General features: G+C 46.6%; 1 protein-coding gene across 3 annotated transcripts in view; it reads right to left on the bottom strand.

The window, feature by feature from the left end:
* Window positions 1–20,844, bottom strand: part of LOC144125950 (semaphorin-2A-like) — a 58,270-nt gene that overhangs the window by 14,298 nt on the left and 23,128 nt on the right. For 2 of the 3 annotated variants that reach the window (XM_077659782.1, XM_077659783.1), the window contains exons 3-12: window positions 12,079–12,166; window positions 11,916–11,967; window positions 11,687–11,749; window positions 11,143–11,250; window positions 9,316–9,427; window positions 6,530–6,694; window positions 5,699–5,820; window positions 3,815–3,923; window positions 2,843–2,903; window positions 1,314–1,657 (exon numbers count right to left, since the gene is read on the bottom strand). In XM_077659782.1, coding sequence (XP_077515908.1) covers window positions 1,314–1,657; window positions 2,843–2,903; window positions 3,815–3,923; window positions 5,699–5,820; window positions 6,530–6,694; window positions 9,316–9,427; window positions 11,143–11,250; window positions 11,687–11,749; window positions 11,916–11,967; window positions 12,079–12,166 — 1,224 coding nt within the window. Of the gene's footprint in view, window positions 1–1,313; window positions 1,658–2,842; window positions 2,904–3,814; window positions 3,924–5,698; window positions 5,821–6,529; window positions 6,695–9,315; window positions 9,428–11,142; window positions 11,251–11,686; window positions 11,750–11,915; window positions 11,968–12,078; window positions 12,167–13,046; window positions 13,524–20,844 lie in introns of those variants that run through there. The other variant, XM_077659781.1, reaches the window with a different exon arrangement.

Raw genomic sequence — 20,844 nt, 5'->3', positions numbered from 1 at the left:
CCTACAAAGAAGTTGGCGCGGGTCACTAAGAAAGGAAAGCCAGTAAAAGTGCAGTGACGACTAGAAAATGGAAGAAAATGGCATGCGTTTGTAGCACGGCGGCACACAGCACGGGGAAGCGGCGGCAGTGAGTAGGCGGTTTTGCCGTGCTTGACTGTTTCCCGCGCGTTTCTTAACTACTGCCTCTTAAATCACAACTGAGGCCATGGTCATGCAAAGCTTTGGTTTTCACATGGAATCAAACTAGCGTTATATTCATAGCCGCGTTGTATTCATGCAAATGCTGTATACTTTCACAAGACATAAACCAAGTCGAAAACATGAGAACATGCAATAACTGAAAATAAACAATCACCACATAAAGGGACAATAAGACCAGGATGAGTGTTTCTTTTATAAACCAACACTTCGTGCTTGGTATGCAGCCAGAGAGAATAGCCATGCCATCACCAACAACTGATACAGTAAAGATTTTTGCTGGTCCGAGATACATTACTAAAGAGGGGTTCTACTGTATTTCGTAAATTCTCTGCTGGAGTGCACTGTGTACAATGTGCAGAATTTCAGATGTTGTGAACACTCTCCCACACCACTAAGGATGACAATGCACAAGCCATGACCACACCCTCAAGTACTAAGCGAAGCCCATACATCGACTCTGCAATCACTAGTTGTATGGTATGACCCGTGAGCACTGTGTGGCTCATACAACGACAGTGTTATGATCGCCAGCCGTGCTGTATGCACCACAAGTATTGAGCAGCAGCCACACGGCCGTAAATAAATCCCGCTGGCCGTAAATAGATGTGCACGAATGCATTTCCCGTGCTTCTGCATATAGATTTTGTTTCTTTTGAACGATACGAAATTTGGGATGAGACAAGCATTTTTCTACAACCCCATGAGGTTCGTATCACCGAAATTCTACTGTAGACAGAACCAGGGGTCGAAATCCCAGAAGTAGTAACTGCAGATGATATTGCCATAAGGGCATTTAAATAAATTGAAAAATAAGCAGACATGCTGCACTTCCAGGAAACAAAGGCAATGCATGCTGGATGAGGAGGACACACATAGAGCTTTGTGTGTCCACCTCGTTCATAGTCCCTTGTCATTTAATGCACTACAGCTGAAATTCTTCAACTGCAGCGTTTTTCTCTCAACACCTCTTTCTTCTGTTTTGTTTACTGGTGTTAATTTCAGCGAGAGGTGCATATTTAAATGCACTGGAGTACAGAGAAGCTGCAGTCTAAACAAGTTCAATTCATACCAAATCAAACTCGAGGTAAAATCAAAAACAAGCGTTTACTCACGAGTTCCAGCGAAGTAGACGAGATAATCAACCCCATCCACGTCCACCTTGTGCACCGCAAGTGAGAGGAACACCACATTCTCACGGTAGAAGACGGGCCTCCCGCCCGACTGAGGCACGGCCGAGTCCATGAGGGTGTGGGTGCGGAGGAAATTGAGAACGGCGTCGGGAAGCGTCTTGGTGCTGTTGACGCACAAGCCTGGCCGCGGCTCGGGTACCTGGCTCGTCAGCACGGGCAACCAAGCAGACGATGATGTCTTCTGCTCCTTGAATTTGCCCCCAAAGGCACCCTGGATGTCGCTCAGCCGGAACGAGCACACAGCAGAACCATGTGGACCCCCGTGCCTGCCCACAAGGGATGTCACATAGAGAAGCAAGGTTGAAGTCGGACAATTTTACACAAATGAAAAAACAGGCATCAAGCAGCAGACACATGGAGTAAACTTTAATTACTATATGACCGAAAACAAACAACTTGAAATAAGGCTGTTCAAATTAAAAACATGTATGCGCGCACAACAATGTACAGCATGTATGTACAGTACCATAGTATAAAATGTGCATAATTTCAAGTGTTCTGAACACTCTCAAGCACCGCCACTGATGATAAGCATGCGCGAGCCGCAACCACACTCTCGAGCACTAAGCGCTCATGCGGTACGCACTGCAAGCAGTTAACGGCGGCGCGCGGCCGTAAATAAATCCCATCAGCTGCAAACAGATCTGCCTGAATGCATTTCTCGTACTTCTACATACGAATTTTATTCATTTGGGATGATGTGAGTGTTTCCTGTGACAATGCGAGATTTGCAGCATTGAGTTTTTTCAGTAGCTTGCTTTAACAATGCCACAGAATGATTGCACATGTCCTTGCAGCAATCAGTGCAAAGCTCAGAATTCAGACATATCCATAACTGAATGGTGTTTTTCACCAATACAGGATTAATTGGGGGGACACAGACAATGCAGACAACAATAAAGAAGTCAAAAGCCACCTTATGCTATCAGTTCTCAGTTTTCAACAGACATCTCTTAAAACAGCTTATAACAGTTGAAGGACCTTCTCTGATAATTTTATGGGATGGCATGTGCCATGCTGTAACATAAATTGCTGCTTGCTAGCTGTTCCCTTTCGGTTCTTCACTCAATCAGATTATGCCAAAACATATGTCACCAATCTAGCACCGGCCGTAACATTTCAAAAACCCTAAGAAATATTACATGCCGTAGATCTTTGGGCAAGCTTTAATTGGTGACACAGTAGAAATGAAGTACCTTGTGAAATGGAAGCCAACAACAGATCTGCAGCACTTTACTTCGACAGCACAGTTTTCGGAGCACTATAGTCAAATTTCAACACGTGCAACCAGTATCCATAAGTACTGACACCACGATAGCTCGAACTATAAGAGCTGCTTGCCACACCACACCTAAGCTGCATAAGTGGTCACAGAAAAATTCAACGTAACCAACGTCAGAACAGTCAGTTGAGGATGGGCATATCTTTGCTCTATGCTAACAGATACTCACAGAGATGTTGTGAAGACAGCATAAACATTGCTGTCATCATCTGGGAACTTGTAAACCGCCTCTGCAAGAAAATGACTTCAATGAGCCCCAGATATTACAACTTGGTTTCAACACAAACCCACAATAGGCAGAGTGGAATTAAAATAAATTAAAAGCCTTGTTTTTTTTTAGCAATGACTTGCAAGTCTGGAAGTCTCAGTAATGCCTGAGTGCATGCAAAAGGCCCCCATACTGCATTCAGTAAAAATTTTCTGATAAACCGGTGGCCTTAAGATCTCCCTTTCAGATTCGCAGTTAGGAATTTTTCTATCAAGGTATATTACTAGCAAAGTTATAAAAATTTAATGTTGTTTCAATATGCCACCATGTTTTTAAATCTTTGATGGCAAAAAAAGTCCTACTTGTCAGTATACCCCCCCCCCTCCCCACAACGCATGTCATCCTTACTTGAAATTTCCGCCCCCATTCCATGCCCAATTGGTGCAGCTGCTAAGCTCACATCAAGAAATGAAGCATGAGCACTGCACGGGCAAAAAAAACTTGACTCTGGTAGCTTAAGAAATGACAAAGGCGCTGCCTTATCAAAAGTGAACAGTGACGAGTGTAATTGCTTAAGTACATCGCAAAGCACCTAGCAGTGACACAGATGACACAGCAGCTATCGCTATTAGTCAGTGCATAATCAGATATAACAAACTACATAAATATTCCTTCAATACGCTGATGCCACGGGAAAGCAGCAGATACTGCGCTCAGATGCAAAGCATCACCCTTTCAAAATACAAAGGTTATCAGATCGCTGCAGTGTTTCAGAGGTTGTAATCCTTACTTCAGCGGGAATGAGGAAGAACAGAAAGCTGAAAACAACAAAAGTGATGCGATCGTGTCAGAAAATAAACAGAGACATGAAACCTGGAACTGCTCGCATATTACAAAGCAAGGCGGAATGAAACAAAACAGGCGAGTACTTACGAATTTCATTAAAGTAGAAAGGATACTCCCCAGGGAGGGAGCAATTCAACCTGGCTTTGAGGAAGGTTGCCCAGTTATGGGTCAAGATGTTCTTTCCGCCAGTGTCTTTCTGTTGACATGAAAAGAGCGAAGCAAGGTGAACTGACCAGGCAAAGCTTTTATGTTATTAAACAAATAAACAAATGAAGCAGTGGTACTTGAGAAAGAGAGACTCTACCACATCTCAAATATGCAATTTGCAGGCCTGCTCACAAAATGCTGCTACATTTGTGTGCACACAGAGTGACAGCTGATGTGCACTTCTTCATTATGAATTGAAACTATAGTAGTACCTCTAATTTGGCTCTAGCAAAGCCGAAGTCATTAATGAATTGAAAATATTCCCCGTACTTCAAATGGAAATTAAAGCAGTCTACATTAAACAAAAATGCTCACACAGTGCTCCCAACATCCTGAACATTCACATGGCTGAAGTCAATAAAGTAGCTCTTATGACACAGTTGAACAATAGGCTACTCTGAATATTATGAGCAAGAAAAAAGACCGTGTAAGAATATTCTGTCGCACTTACTTCTTCACACAGTGCACTTATTTAATCAAACATGCACATAATGTTCAACAAATTCACGGGTTCATTATTCACAACCTGTGTAACAGAAGCACTCTCCAATGTTGTCAGCCTCTTTAAGGACTAAACTGACGCCAAACGAATCCACTTTAGCAATCAAAATGAAATTTTCAGAATTATGAACACACAGAGCCTTCTTGAAGAGCAATTTATAAGCATACCAAGCGAGAAAGATAACAGGAACAATGACATGTACTCCCACTGTCAAAAATTTATGAAAAGCAACATAAGCAAAAAAAATTATGATTTTATCAGCTTTTTTGCATACACCCTGGAGTAAATATATATCTGTGACAGATCTGATCAAAAGTTCGGCCCGTTAGCAATAATCCAAATACATATCTCAAGCCTCTGCAGCCCAATGAATGTACCCCCGTTGTTAAAAGTGAATGGAAGGCGACTCTGTCGAAAAAAATTTAATTTCTTTGGATCCAAAACATAATGGTTGACATTTTTTGGTGGCCTGTGTAATCCACAAGGTCACAATAAGGCTGCATATATCTGTTCACGGATGCATGGAGGGCGATTACATTATTTTTTTTTTCCATAATATTGCCTTCTATTTTTTGACAGCACCTGTGCGCGCAAAATCTGGCAACTGTTGGTCCGACAGTTTTTTTTTTCCTTGTGAGCTTTCTCCATGCTCTCTGCAATGGGACTCTGGGCCTACATAAATATGCAGCAGCGTCTTATTGTGCATATTTAGTTAAACATATGCATGCCAGAATGCGTATTTCAATCAAAATTACAAGAAATCCCATGAAAAGCACAAGAAACTTGGGAGCTGTTTGGCCTCTGGGAGCAGAAATCTGGTTTACACAAATCAACCAACTTGGGAGGCTGCTCAGAGCACGCCTATAGTTGCAAACTTGTTGAAAAGCTGACATCAAGGGAGCACAGCGATTACTCACCGATTTACAATGGTAATTATGCTACTGGAGTGATGCGTTTTTCATGAATTCCATAAAATACAAATGTGCAATATAAAGTATGTGGAGTCTGACAAGAATATGCAATCTAATTTTGAGTGCATGAATTACACCGTCCACAATTAAATATCAAGCAATGAGACTAGTGTGCAAATAAATTTAATTTTCTTCCCCCAAAGTCGCATTCCATAAACTTCTAACGGTGGCTGCAGATCCACATGAGCACAAGCTTTTCAGAACTGTCGCATGCAGTAAGCATGAGAACGCTTGAGACGCCGATCACGCCACTCCTATCTGCAGTGACAGCAGTGCGTGAAGACGGCTCACCTTACACACACGAGCCACTCGTGAGTAAATGACCTTGCCGCAATTGATGTACTCCACTGCACTCTCCCGGAAGAAGAAGAAGACGTGATCCCCAATGTCAAAGGAACCCACAAAGTTGGGCTCTGCACAGGGACAAGGAAGGGCACAACAATTCACAAAATGTGGCACCTTCATCATGCTGGCCAGTTATTGCAATGAAATGCAAGTGAACACACCAAGAAGCGTAGAGAAAAAAGGGTGCACACAAAGCAGTAACTGGCAACTGTATCTTTTAGCTATTTGTGTGAACATTTTCACACATACACACAAAAAATAAAAAGATGACCACCGAAAGTACTGTGGAGAGCTACACATTGTTCTGGCCACTTGCGACCATTTGCTCTGTATTAAATGCTGGACGCATGACAAATTTTATTCATTACACACCAAGTTGTCAACTCTGCCCATCTACTCAATCACTCCCTCATCTCCCATCCTAGCAACGTAAAAATTACGTAAGTCACGATTCTGTCTTTTGATAATAAAACGAAGAAAGCACTGGAATGCCTAAGCCACTGCAACATCAACATAGCTACAGTCATCAACGTGTCAAAGACAATGAGAATAAAGAGTGCTGTAAGCCCTATTAAAATTGTGCTGCAAAGACATGCTGCATAATAAAAAAGACACGGAATACTTTTGCCATGCATATTTAAGGACTGGAGGAGCTTTCCTCCCCAAGTGACACCATTTAAAATAAAACACACCACTGCAGTTGTGGGCGCCGAAGGGCACTTTATGCACTCACAGTAGAAGAGAAGAAGCGTACACTTGCATGAAATGTGCACTTACTGTCAAGCCACATGGAGTCATACTTGAGGGTGCGCATGAAGAACTCGCTCTGGTCATTCGTTGTCCTGTTGAACAGCGCCGATCGAAAGATGACCGTGTCAGCCTTGGTGAACTCAGCAACGGTCCCGCTGTACAATCCAGGCAAGTCCCCTGGGTTCCCATGTTCTGCACATGGTATGGACAGACCAAGCCTGAGTGATATGGCAGCCAACCCTTTTAGTGCACCAAAAAAAAGTATGCAGCATGAAAGCTTTTGGCAATATGTCTTCACCTCCCTGCCTATCTGTCTGATCCAGCTTTTTTGCCAGAATGTAACATGGAAGAAATTATTGCATAGCATACCTGTCAGTGGCCTTGCTGACATTATTATCAATTACATTATACTATGTTGATAGCATCAACTTGTCTGGAGAAAGTACTGGTAATCCTGTGACGAAACAGTGAAAAGAAAAACAGAACTATCGTAGCATTTAAATTCTGCCTATCAGTGCCCTTATATCAGAAAGACATACCTCCTTGGTTATGCGCAGCATTCAACAAGCAGCTGATGTGCTATAACTAAACCAGTTCAGCCCCACCAGCAAGCGCAACACATAGCAGGCTCTCCCCAGACAAGGCAAGCCCCTCTACAGTAAAATCACTTGGGCCAGCAGAAAACTTTACAATATCATTGTCTATACTATATTTATTTATATAATTATTTATTTATTTACCCTCAAGGCCTATGAGGCATTACAGAGGGGGTGGTTACAGGGGTTGAACGAAAACAAAATCTGAACATGCAAAGTAAAAAAAGGGGATAACAAAGCACACACGCACAGTGAACATATGGTGTAGAGCTTTAAAAAAAAACCCTTCTGCAAATAGCATTAGGGAAAAAGAAAAAATGATCAGGCTAACCAGACAGGAAATTTTTCATTGCCTTTCTGAATGCCACAATAAAGGGGGGCAAGTAGACAATAAACAAGTAGACAAGACAATAAATGGGGGACAAATAGTTCCAATATGTTACAGTTTCCGGCAAGAGTCAAAAAACAATTTGTATGGCAATATGGGGCATGAACTTTATGTTTGTGATCGACATGTGTTGACAAGTAAGTTGATTAAGACGTGAAACATTTTAGTAATGGTTTAGTGAAATAAATATCAGTTGTGGGTGATGACATGGCTCTGATGATGCTGTTTAATAATTAATTGGCTACTTACTAAACACGTAGTGTTGGTTTAGAAAAGAAACACTTAAAAATGCCTTCCGTCCTACTCTTATAGTCCCTTTAAATGATAACTATTTATTTTCAGTTTTCAGATCTTACGTTACAGCCTTCTCGGTTTTGATTCAAGTCTTGTGAGAGTGCCGCATTTGCATGAATATAGTGCGGCTACAAATATAACGAGTTTGATACCATACGAGAAGCAAAGACCTGCAAGAACATGTCATCGTCTTCCGCAGCCTCAATGTCATTTGGGAGGCAAAAACTCAGAAATGCTTTCAGCAAAAATTGAGTGCAGAAAAACTACCCATTCAGCGCCACCGCGCCTCTGCATCTTATTGTAGCTGCCAAGTGCTGCAAATGTTTGCCCTTTTCTTCCCTTCCCTGCTCCTTACTACACATTTTACTGTCTCTCCTTTCTAAATGATATGCACCGAATTCTTAACATATTCATAGCTAGCTTTGCTTTTTTTTTATTTGCGCCACACGCTTTCCCTCATGGCACCTAGGCCTTTAAAAAGTTGGGTTCCCCTTGCAGCTCACGAGTGCGGTGATTCAGCCATTTCTAAAAGCGGTTTTATCATCATCGATAACCATTTACATCTCAATATTGGCCTCGTGATTACGCCTTTACATGTCTGTGGCTCTGAGAGGTCCTAGCCTAAGTGCTTGCCACGACGTCATCCTCCTGGCCAAACGCTCTTTACTATAACAGTTTCTTTATTAAAGACATCTGAAAGACTGTAACACATCCAAGTATTCCTTCTTTCCATCAGTCATAGAATTATGGAATAAACTGCCACGCGACTTTGTGACCTCGGTATCTGCTGATGCATTTGTCGCTAAGATTGAAAGCTTCCTTCAGGAACAGGATGCGTTTTTGTAAAAAACATTTATTGTGGCCAAAAAGCAGTGTACCTTCCGTTTTGTTAATTAGATGTGAATAACGTGTACCCTTTCCTGTTAGTCTGTACTGTTTTTATTTACCTTTAGTATTGTTTGAATGCATAGTATTGCTAATAAATGTGTTTTTTTTTTGTTCCCACTCCTGTATGAGCCTGTCAAGGCTTACAGTATTAATAAATAAAATTAATTAAAAAGTAGCAGTCTATGGAAGTTGAAAGTGGACTGCAGTTTCACATTACATATCAGAGTTATTACTACATCCGAGTTTACTATAGCGGGGCTTTACTGCATCAATCTGGCTTAGTTTGCCTGAGCACTGTTTTTTGACATCTCAAAGCCTTTTTATTCAACAGTGCATGATATTTTACGCTCAAAATTGCCTGCATAACTATACATAAACAATAGTGCTCGGGGTAATTAACAGCAAATATATTCAGTCAAGCACAGGCCAACATTTTATTTAACATTTAACAAGCTAGAAAAATACACACAACCTTCTTAAGTTTACAATCACTGTCAATGAGAGCAAACCACAATAAATAGAGCACCTATGAAGACAACCACTCTGTAAAGCTGCAAAAGATCCAACTGATGCCAGCAGAGTGCACATACGTATAAACTGGAAAAAAAAAGACAGCAAAAAAGAATGTCAGCACCATCTCAACTTACCAACCCAAACAGCTGTGGAATTGTCATCTGGATCGAATGGGCATTTTCCTATACCTCGACCAATGTCTTTCAATGTCAGCTGGGTCTTGGGAACTTCTGTCAAGTTGCTGCTCTGCAACAGAAAACAGTTCCCAACACACATTTCAGATCCTGTCACGAAACAACTGGCACAAAGTGGCCTGTGACCAGATACAAGTAGAGAAGTAATGATTACCATCATCACCATCAGCCTCAATACCATTTGTTGCAGGACAAAGGCCGCTCCCTTTAAGCTCCATTTAACGCTGCGCAGCATAAGCTGCAGCCATCCTACACCCAAAAAATGATGACAAATCAGGCATGGTTAGACCAAATGCGAATTAGGTGTGCTAGCGTTTCGGCTTTCACTTCAGTTTCGGTTCAAAGTCAAGCAGGCTTCACGCAAAGATCGACGGAACTGGCAAGTGAGGGACTTAATGAATGCACTAAAACAGGACGAGACAATTAAGCTCCACCTTAAGGGTATGACGCAATAGCGTTAGTGGGTTAATGCTTATATATGCGGAATTGGTCAATGTCTACACTACATTCGTAGGTTGCTGGGAGTCCTCACACAGCGCAGTGATGCAGCAGTCCGACGATGTGCCACTGCCCTGCAATGGCAGGTGCTACCACCGGTGGTGCTTGCGAGACCCAGGTTGCTCTTCTTGAGCAACCTCCCATAACGAATCATTAATTGAACTGCCACCTGCCATGGTGGGCAGGTTGTGATGACATCAAAAGGTCGCGCGACCTAGATGGCCCACCTGTCACCTTTCTTGCTAGGCTTGAATAGACCAGACAAACTGAAAGCGGCGAAATTGGCGAGTGCTAGAGCACTAAAACCCCCTAATCTCGTCTACTTGCCTGGCTGTCTAAAAACCCATGGTATGTTTACCTTCTAATGGAATTCACTCTGTTCTACTCAGGAGCCATTGGTTATCTGCTCTCTGCAATAGATGTCCTGCCCATGTCCATTGCCGCTTCTTTGTTTCAATTAAAATACCATCAACTTGATGATGATGATGCGCAAGGGCATCTGTGGCCAAAGAGCGCCATGGCACAAGATATTTTGTTCCACTAAAGGTAGAGTCAAGGACCCATTTCCCAAGCATTTCACCCTGAATAAGCCAAGCACCAGGCCAGGGGAAGCTTGTACCCATTGTATCACCGGTCGGTGCCCGGCGGCACTGGGGATCAAACCCCGCACCTCGCATATGCGAGGCGGACGCTGAATCACTAGTCCACCGCTGCAGTACCATCAACTTGCATTTATTCCCCGACCAACTTTCACTGATTGCGAAAAAAAAAAAAAAAAACAAGTATTAGAGATCGGAAGTGAACATAATTATGAATAATGTTGCTACGGAACTGAAACATGACACAACACAATGGTAACATAATATGAGCATATTACACAATTCAAAGATCAATAAAAAGAAAAAAAATCAATAAAATTAATGACAGGCACATTCCACACACTGATCACATGCATAAGCATCAACAATGCATCTAACTGGGATAGTGGTGCATGATGAAGGATTATTACAGTGATGCAAGAAATTACAAAAAGTTATCTCAATCTTTCACATGCCTGATATAAAACAGGGAACAAGGAAGCATTTATTCTTTTACACAGAATCAAGCCAGTAAATTACATTGGGAAAAAAATGCACAAGAAGCACAAGCCATCCAAAGAAAATCAACCCGTCAATTCTAGCCTCCTAATTTGTGCGTAATGCCAGTGTAGCCTCTCCCTCATATGATTCACTGTCTCCACCAAGTTAAAAATAACAAGGCAATGCTTACATAGATTTCCATGTCTCTTGGATTCTGCGCATTGGTTCCACATATGTATAGCTTTGTTCCATCTCCAATGGGCTGGATAACCTTGATGTGGTTCCGGCACTCATAATCCTGCAAAGTGGCATTGCGAAGGGAACACACAGGTTCATGTGAAACATAAAGCAGAAAAGTAAATGCAGTACTAAAAATCTGTCACCACATTTCCAAACTTACAAAGAATGATAGTAGAGAAAAAAAATATTTATATAAAAAAGTCAAAATCAAGACAGAGCAAGTAGATACTCGTAAAATTAAAAATTATTCTGAGTGGATTCTCAATACTGACTTTTCAGCAGTTACCAAGCAATTCTAAAAGGCACTTGCCAACTGCACTTACTTGAACATGACAACCATGCACCGATAAAAGCTTTGTGTACAATTTTCTACAACCTAAATTATTCCTCTTCAAAACCTTGCCGTGTTAGACCAATTTTTTTTTGCATCATAAAAAAGAAATTTAAACCTGTGCTGATACAGTACAATGCAAATATGAAATGCCAATGCTCACCTCTCGTTTTCCCTTGTACACACAGGTAGAAACGACATCCTTATTGGCACTAAGGCTCCGATCCTGCAAGGCAATGCACTTATGAGCAATACAACGTTCCGTAAAAAACACCAGCACATTTCATCCCAATATACGAACCCAAAAGAACAAGATTCTTGTTGAGGGCAATAGATTAACTTTTGTCTGTAATCAATATCTAAAGATACTGGAGGTAAAATGGTGCACTTACATTGCATTTTGTCCGGTTAATATTTGCCAGGTTGAGCCGGAAAACTTTATCCCTGCAACATGACAGATCAGCTGTGTAAGAGAGTGGCAACTCTCACTACTGAATAACAATGTTACCGCACGATGTCACATACACTTAAAGATATGTAAAATGGGCTGCTTACATGCCACCAACAAAAAGAATCTCCCGCTTGCGATCCATGTAGAAGGTGCGATAGTACAAGCGGCCACATGAGAATTCCCGCGTATGATCTGCAAGCAACGAGTTAAAATGAATAACCTCCTCTCCTGAAGACCACGTAGTAAGATGGAACTCGAAAAAGTATGCTTGCAATGATGTCCTTTCACAGTGGTTGCAATAATGCAACTTAAGCATAGATGCAGCATTGCAATATGGTACTGCCGTCACACTTTTGTCGTTTGCTCTACATTTTATTCAGGACAAAAAGAAAGCAGGGATATTTCCGAAATTCACATGCATGTTCATGTTTTCAGGATGGCTACAGTGATAAGTGATAAAAAATAAGTTTGCTGTGCCCACACTTGCGGAGACTCTGATAAGAACATGTCAAAGAGTGTATTTTAAAATATGAATCAGGTCAAAGCAAAAATCAGCAACGGTGTGTCTTCCTATTCCAACCCTACACCATGGGTGCAGAGTTGTCAATGGTCGAATTAGTTAGCCGCACAGTTGCAGCATCACATTTTGCAACCACAGAGTGGTGATATCAAAAAGCACACAACTAGCTTGAGTGTCAATGAATGAAATTCAAGCTGTCACCGCTGTATCGCTAGCGTCTAGGTCGTAGCAACACCATCACCTGAGCACTGAAGTCCTAGTCACAGGCGCATTTCATTAAATAAGCGCAGGCGAGACACCAATGCACGTTCGGAATAAAGCCAACCCAGCACAAACATGACGCTGTTGACTCCCTCTGCAGATTTTACAAATGAATCTCTGACACGAAGTGGACAGACAGGAACGCCTAGACCACGCGCCATTCATTCCACCCGCAACACGATTGGGGAAAGCAAACCCGCCCACCCTAACCCCACACAAGCGGCAGGAAAAGCAGGTGCCAGTCAGCTGTAGCAGCGCGGGGCGTCCCCAACCGAACCTGGCGCCGCTCACCCCGGCGGTGCCTGAGGGCGAACGTCGCGGCCGCAGGCAGCAGTACCGTCAACAGCAACAGGAGCGGCAGGCCGGGACCACTCCAGGGCCGCCGCGACGGCAGCCGGCCCATCGCGCGTTCAGCGCCGAGACGAAGTCAACCGCGACGCCTGCGGGCGTCGGCGTGCCAGTCGCCGCATCGCTGAACCACAACGCCGGCGGCCCGCCGATGATCGCTGACGAGCACGCGACGACGCTCGACCACCGACGAGCAGACGCAGCCTCTCTGACGGGGCGCGCCGCTGTTTCGCGGCGCGTTTTCCCAGCGGCGACGGCGGCGGCGCGGCGGTCGCTCCTGCCGCGGGCTGTCCGTCTCTTTTTGGACCGATCGATGCGAGGGGGGGTGGCACCTCCCCTGCACACGCGCAGTGTTTCAAGCCCCGCTCCACCGTCGCACCTAGACGTGCCGCCGCACTGGCCGAGCGCACACGGTCGAATGCGCTTTCGAGCGCATCCTCCCGGCCGCTCCCCTCTCCCGAAAGTCCCGGTTCCCCTCCCGAACTCGCAGAGCGACGCTCTCCACTTCCCTCCCTCGCACCCCCCGGCGGGAACGCAGGGCGCCGCCACCGTGAAGAAGAGCTGTCCGCGTTGTATCAACATCCGCGTTGATTGCGCCGCCGTCCCATTCGGGGAAGACGAGCGGCGCGCGTTCTCCCGGGGCGCACTCGCGTGTTACCTGGCCGTGCGCAATGCGCGCCTCGCCCAGCGCAGGTGCACCGCTCCCTCCTCCCCCAGCTTTCGGTTTCACCCCTCGCTCTCACTCTGCGTGTTTACCGAAGCGAGCCGTGCGTCGCCGGCGCTCCGTGTACGTAATAATGCACACACGTACAGCGCGCGCCCGGGGCTCGTTGCCGACATAATTAGTAACAACGAGCGGCGCGGTCCCCGCAGACCCAAGCGCCAAGGCTCGGCAAATAAGCGGCGCCGATTTGGACGCACCGACGAACGCGATTGCTCTCGGCTCAACTAGGCCAAGGGAGGGAACGCGGAAGGCCAGCTCGGGGAAATCAAGCCGCCCCGTCTCCTTTTGCTTCCCGCAGCCGTTTTCGGGATAATTTCCAGATTCGTACGTGCTCTGCACTTCCTTTACTTTCAATAGAAAACGACAGTCGCTGATCAAGCGCCAACACACAGTGAACAACACACACACACACAAAAAAAAAACGATAAGGGTACGAGAAACCGAGGCTGCTTACAAGAAAACAAGGAGAAAGCGCGCCAGCGCTCTTGAAGCAGCAGCGCCTGCAAAACCTTCAAATTCAGCGCGTGCAATCCAAACGTAATGTACGAAAACTAAACATTTTGACAGATTTGCCTGTCTGGTTGGATTTGAATACTTATAATAAACTGTGCACATCTCCAACCAAAAACTTTAATTTGAAACCCAACGTTTCGAGGCTGGCTCGGCTTCAACAGGAGTGGCTGTCTGTTTATTTGTTTATTTCGTGCCGCGCGGCATTTTGCATTTGACGGCAATAAAAGAAAGGAAAAAGAAGAAAAAGAAATGAAGCACCCTTTCAGTACCAATCTAACCAAGCCAAGTTCCGCACGCGAGAGGTTTCCTAACGCGGACGAAATTTACCAGTTACTAACCAGGGACCGAAAAAGAGCCGCAATAACATGCGCAGCTTCGAGCCCACTAACGAGCAGAGTTTAATGCTTCCCACAAAACAATTTAGAGCTGATAGCAAAACCGACCAGTCTGCTTCGATAGACGTGATCAAAAACACACGCCCCCGTATACCACTGTACTCTCGTTCCCAGAAAGCATCGGTCGACGGCTGCACTATTCCTCCGTCTGCAACGAACGCCCCAATGTCTCTACTCATCTCCAGAAAGAAAGTACTGGTTGAAAGCCGCAGTGCATGTCCGTCTCCAACGAAATATGAAAAAAAAAAATGAATATTTACACATCTACACACCCCGCTTCTATCATACGTACACGGGAACTTTCCAAACATGGCAGTGCGGAAAAAAGCAGAAGGGGAGGAGTGCCTCCATCGCAGGCATCACAGAACAAGCGCACTATATAGCCCGCTTCATATCGACGTCTGCTTCATCAAACGATTCTGCCGCAGCAACACGGACGTAAGGGGGCGCAGCAAGCAGCAAACGGTGAAACAAAAATCAGAGAGAGACCCAACGCCGAAACGCGATCTATGTACGGAGGAGGCCAGCTAAATAAGAAAAAAAAATCACGCACGCGCACACACACACCGCGCGCACTCGCCAGGGGCGCGCGATGATCGATGCTCTGTCCAAAAGTGGCTTCACTACACTGCAAACAGAAAACGCGGTGAAAAACACGTCGCAGGGAAGGGAGCGGACAGACTTCTGCAGCCGCCGAATGAGTGGCGGCAAAAGCTGTGCGCGTATACATTAAACGGACAGCCTGGTTATGTGCTACGCTTTATACACAAATGCAATAAAACCAAATTTAAAAAGCCCTAATACCTGATTGGGCCGCCGCACACATTAAACGGTGCCACAATAACTAAAGGGTGTCAGAATATCCGGTTGGGTCACCACATGCGTTAAACAGACAGCCAGATTGCGTTGTCAATTTTATGAACACTGACAGGAAAATGCGAATGAAAAAAAAAAAGGAGGAAGGGGGGGGGGGCGCTAGGATATCCAGCTCTACCACTGCGCGCGGCTGTTATTTTTCATTGCGAACAGGACGAATCGTCGCTCTCCGATTCGCAGCACTGATTAAAAAGCGCCCTTTGCAAAGAAACAACCCGAGCTGATCCGAGTCGAGATTTCCGCGGCATTACCTTAATTACCGAAGCAAGCACGACCAGGAAAGGAGGAATTAAAAACTACAAAAGAAATACGCGAGCTGATCTTCCAGTACTGCCGCGCAAATGAAGCTGCGAAAGCGGCTGCAAATCTTTCATCACGCAATCTTTCATTGACGTCAGAAGTTTACGATAATGTTCCTTGCCAAGCTGTTCTCGTCGTTTCCCGTTCAATGTAAGCTGTTGCTATGCCGCACGTTCCACCCAAGGTATCTGCATGCACCCGTCGACTGCTCATTTTCTGGCCGCTTTGCACGGACACTGAGGACGAATTGAAGTTGCCATAAACTGATGGATTGCCGCTGTTACAATAACGAACGAGGCTGCATGTTTTCACAGAAAACGGAGATCTCAGCTAGAATAAAAGCGACAAATGAAATAAAGGTGCCCACAGGTACACCGCGCTGGCGCCACGTGGTAGCTTCCGTTTAATGAAACCGAAAACGGGTTCGAACTCGACCGCGGTTCGATGGAGGCGAAACGCAGAGGCGCCCGTGTGCTGTGCGATGTCAGTGCACGTTAAAGATCCCCAGGTAGTCGAAATTATCCCGGAGCCCTCCACGCGGCACCTCTTTCTTCTTCCACTCCCACTTCCTTCCCTTCCCTTGCGGCGCGGTTCGGGTGTCCAACGAGACGTGAGACAATATACTGCGCCATTTCCTTTCCTCAAAAAACAATTTGCAGGGGTTGTGCGCACGCCTTAGCACCGCTGCCGCCACTGAGTCTCTAACGAACGGATAAGACGAAAGAAAAGACCGAACGGGGAGAGAATTAAACGAAGCAAACCCACGACACTCGACGTCATTACCTACGTCACGACTTGTAATGGGAGTGGCGGCAAAAAGAATATTCGTGAAAGGGTCTTCTGCTGCCGAGCAAACGTCGACAGAGTCACGAAAGGCACCGGTATCGTATTTTACCAAGAACAAAAACCTGACGGAGTTGTCCCCAATGCTTGGAGTGAAATTATTTCGAAAAGCAAAAAAAAAGTACAGACACGACAGAAGAGGCGACGCCGTCTGTTCGATGATCGTCCTTTCTTCCGGAGCTGATTGCCTCTCGGCCGACAGCCTTGACGAAAACTTACACCGGCCATAAAAGGACTTCGATTCTCGGCAACCGGCAGGACACGACGACTGCTCATTCTTTACTCCCTTTTTTTATTGTTGCTTCGACGCGGCTCCTCGGAAAATCGCGGGGCTATACCCGAAGACACCCTTCCGTGAAAGGAAGATGACGTGTGGCTGTGTCCTTATCGCCTTTTCACAGTGGCACGAGTGGCCTCCGGATCAATTCCAGCCGACTGGAATACGCCCAATTCCGAGCGTCGCGTGCGAGGGCGCAAGACAAAAAAAAAAAAATCTAACCGACAGGCACGAACGCTGCTTCATTACACCCCATCTGTTTCTCTCTTTTTTCTACAATCAAGATGACGACCACGACGACGGCCTCGCACAATAAATCAAGCTCCTCACTGAAATCTAGGGGGTACAGTTGAATCCCTGGGCAGACAATCAATCCCGAAGGCTTCACGACCGCCGAGCGCGTCGACCATCTTCCCTCTTCGCAGATGCAACCCGTCCTTCGAGCCGCTCAGAAGAGTAAAGCGCGCGTTTCTGAGGAGCCAGTTTCCCGGCACCGCTGCGCGCAATGTTTTGCTTCGTTCCCTCTTCGAGCGACGCCAGCAAAATGACGCCTCTCCCGGAGCTTTCAACCGCACTCAACCGATCGATGAAGACACGCCACTCGTCATATCGGACACGTTCCTGTAAACCACGGTGCACAGCGCGTACGCCGACACGCTCTGTCCGTGAACAGCGCGGAGAGCGGACTGACGAGGTCAGTCAGTGCGAGTCCCCGGGACGGAACCATAATAGGCAAGACAAAAAGTATGGTGGGGCAGCCTAAAAAAGAATGTAAACAATTAAGCCCCTGCCTGTGCCACTACGTATAACAGGCTTAACAGGCAAGTCAGAAGGATCTCCACCTCACTCTTAATAAATAAAGTCAATACAGAGAATAAAGTTCCTCTTTGCTGTTCATACCCGACGGCTACTCCGCTGTATAAAACAGGTCCTTTAACACGCATCGAAACTTCAGGTGGTGTTCTTGCATTTCGCCTCCACCAATACGCGGACACTTGAGGGCAGGATTAAGCCTGTGAACAAGTGTTCAGCAACCGAACAAGACGGACCCTGGTACTATACTCCTCTCCACACTTGATCGCTGAAGCAGTAGCGCCGCGGGTGGGAGTCTGGGGTTTGCTGTCCGAGACGCGGAGCCCGAGCTTTCAACTGACCAGAGAGTCGGAACTTAAAACGTGCAGAGCGCTCAGGTGCAAAAATAGGACCGAGGCTGCGGCCACTGTTGTCTTTGGACGCCACACGCGGCACATTGTGTGCCTGTGTGTGCGCAAGCGGTGCGGGCGGACATGCAGTCATAACCGGGCCGCCGCTCCGCTTGTGTATAGTTAACCGACTCTGCAGGCGGACGTTCCTGGAACACGTCACGGTGGGAAGAGTGTGTGTGTGTGTGTGGGGGGGGGGGGGGGGGGGGCGGCTCGGAATGACTCACAGCGCGACTAACGGTCAATATGCACTGCAGGAAACGTCGGCCACACAAAGCCAGCCTGTTGTGTGTAAGGAGTCTGGCCGCCTGACTGGATCGTCCACGGAACCCGAGCAGCTGTGCGGGAAGCGAAACACGATGCGGCGCTGAAGTGCACAGCGTCACAGTACAGCTGGAGATCAGCAGCAGTGTACGCCAATGTAACAAAGGCTAACCTCGGGGCATGCACACTGCTAGCAGTAATTTGGTCTTTTTTTTTCTTTTAATTCCAGGTCGTCTGGATTTTCCAAAAACGCGGCTGAAAAATGGCACAGTATACAGATGTTACGTGAGCTTCGAACGCGCGGCGAGTGCTGCAAGTAGAGAAACGGTCAAGCCGGTAAAAAAGACGCAAACAGGTCGTCGGACCGAAGCACCGCACACCCGTTGTTGTGCACGGCTCACGTGACGAAAGGCACGCAAAGCTCATACCTTTTGCACACACGCTGCCGGAATAAAGGATGCTAATTTCTTCCGCGGCGAAAGAAAGCCCAACCGCTCCGTTACGTTCGAGTTAGCCTCGCATACATCGCAAATACACTCCCTCCTCAGACGCTCGTTCTTCACCGTCAAGACGTCAAGGCCCTTTCTTTCAGCGGATATAGTCCGCACACAAGGCGCAGCGCTGTCCGGACGTCGTCCTACTTTTCTGCGCGGAAGATTAATGGATAGCGTCGGAGGCTGGCTACACTCGAAAGCGTCCGGCGCCGCGGAAGAAAGCAGCATGAGCGCGCGGCGGAAGCGCCGGCGCCGCGCAAGAGCAAAGGCATGGCGCGAATATAGTCGGGCTGATGACGATGACGATACTCCTCTCGCGGCACAGGGAACGAACCTGTGCCAAGGAAACTTCCCGAGCCACGCACGGCCAGTAATCAGCGCTGCCACGCGTGTCACGTTTACGCACAATGAGCACGGCACCACACTCGCATTGTGACGCCACACATACGCGTCAGATTAAACACTGTCGGCAGCGACAACTGTTAGCGACTCCGCGTCTTGGGCTCTGCGCTGCAAATCTAGGCCACAGGGTTGGCAGACGAGCAGTGACCGAGCGGACATGCGTGATCGCTTCTTCACAAAATAATAATAGAAAAAAATCGCGTTCAGTGACATCGACAAACCCCGCCGCGGTGGCTCAGTGGTTAGGGCGCTCGACTACTGATCCGGAGTTCCCGGGTTCGAACCCGACCGCGGCGGCTGCGTTTTTATGGAGGAAAAACGCTGAGGCGCCCGTGTGCTGTGCGATGTCAGTGCACGTTAAAGATCCCCAGGTGATCGAAATTATTCCGAAGCCCTCCACTACGGCACCTATTCTTCCTTCTTTCACTCCCTCCTTTATCTCTTCCCTTACGGCGCGGTTCAGGTGTCCAAAGATATATGAGACAGATACTGCGCCATTTCCTTTCCCCAAAAACCAATTAAAAAAAAAACACCGACAATATATAGTCGTCAGACACCACGTTTATTGTGGCGGCTGCAATGACGTCAGTGCGTGTCATCTCAATTCAGAGTATGGTTTGAATGTGAGCGCATGCATCCCTTCCGTCCTGGTGGGGTCTGCAACGTGAAGATTACACCGAAGACAGGCAGGACGTATATGTGCTCCCAATCAAACCTCCTCCGCCCTTCGGCAAGCACTAGAGAGCTGCTCCGCTAACGTGCGCATACCAGCAGTGACGACAAGCGGCCCAGGAGCAAAACATAGGGCGTCGGTTCGACTCCGGGTTCGACCAGCAACGCACGGTTTCACCTGTCTCACGACCCGACGGCTGGTGACGGAGACCGCGTTCGGGCGAAAAATTGAAAATTGGTTTTTGGGGAAAGGAAATGGCGCAGTGTCTGTGTCGCATCTCAGCGGACACCTGAACCGCGCCGCAAGGGAAGGGATAAAGGAGGGATCGAGTGAAAGAAAAAGGTGTCGTAGTGGAGGGCTCCGGAATAATTTCGACCACCTGGGGATCTTTAACGTGCACTGACATCGCACAGCACACGGGCGCCTTAGCGTTTCGCCTCCATCGAAACGCGGCCGCCGCGGTTAATAATTGGTTTTTGGTGGAAAGGAAATGGCGCAGTATCTGTCTCATATATCGTTGGACACCTGAACCGCGCCGTAAGGGAAGGGATAAAGGAGGGAGTGAAAGAAGAGAGGAACAAATAGGTCCGTAGTGGAGGGCTCCGGAATAATTTCGACCACCTGGGGATCTTTAACGTGCACTGACATCGCACAGCACACGGGCGCCTTAGCGTTTTTCCTCCATAAAAACGCAGCCGCCGCGGTTCGGGCGGGTGTTTTCGAGATTAGGAAGAGCTTCGCTGAATATGATGTGGAGGACCAAATGAAAAAAAAAATG

This window comes from Amblyomma americanum, chromosome 3 (assembly GCF_052857255.1).
Source record: "Amblyomma americanum isolate KBUSLIRL-KWMA chromosome 3, ASM5285725v1, whole genome shotgun sequence".
NCBI lineage: Eukaryota > Metazoa > Arthropoda > Arachnida > Ixodida > Ixodidae > Amblyomma > Amblyomma americanum.
Note: the sequence above shows the minus strand (reverse complement) of the source record. Positions and strands in the feature narration are given on the sequence as shown.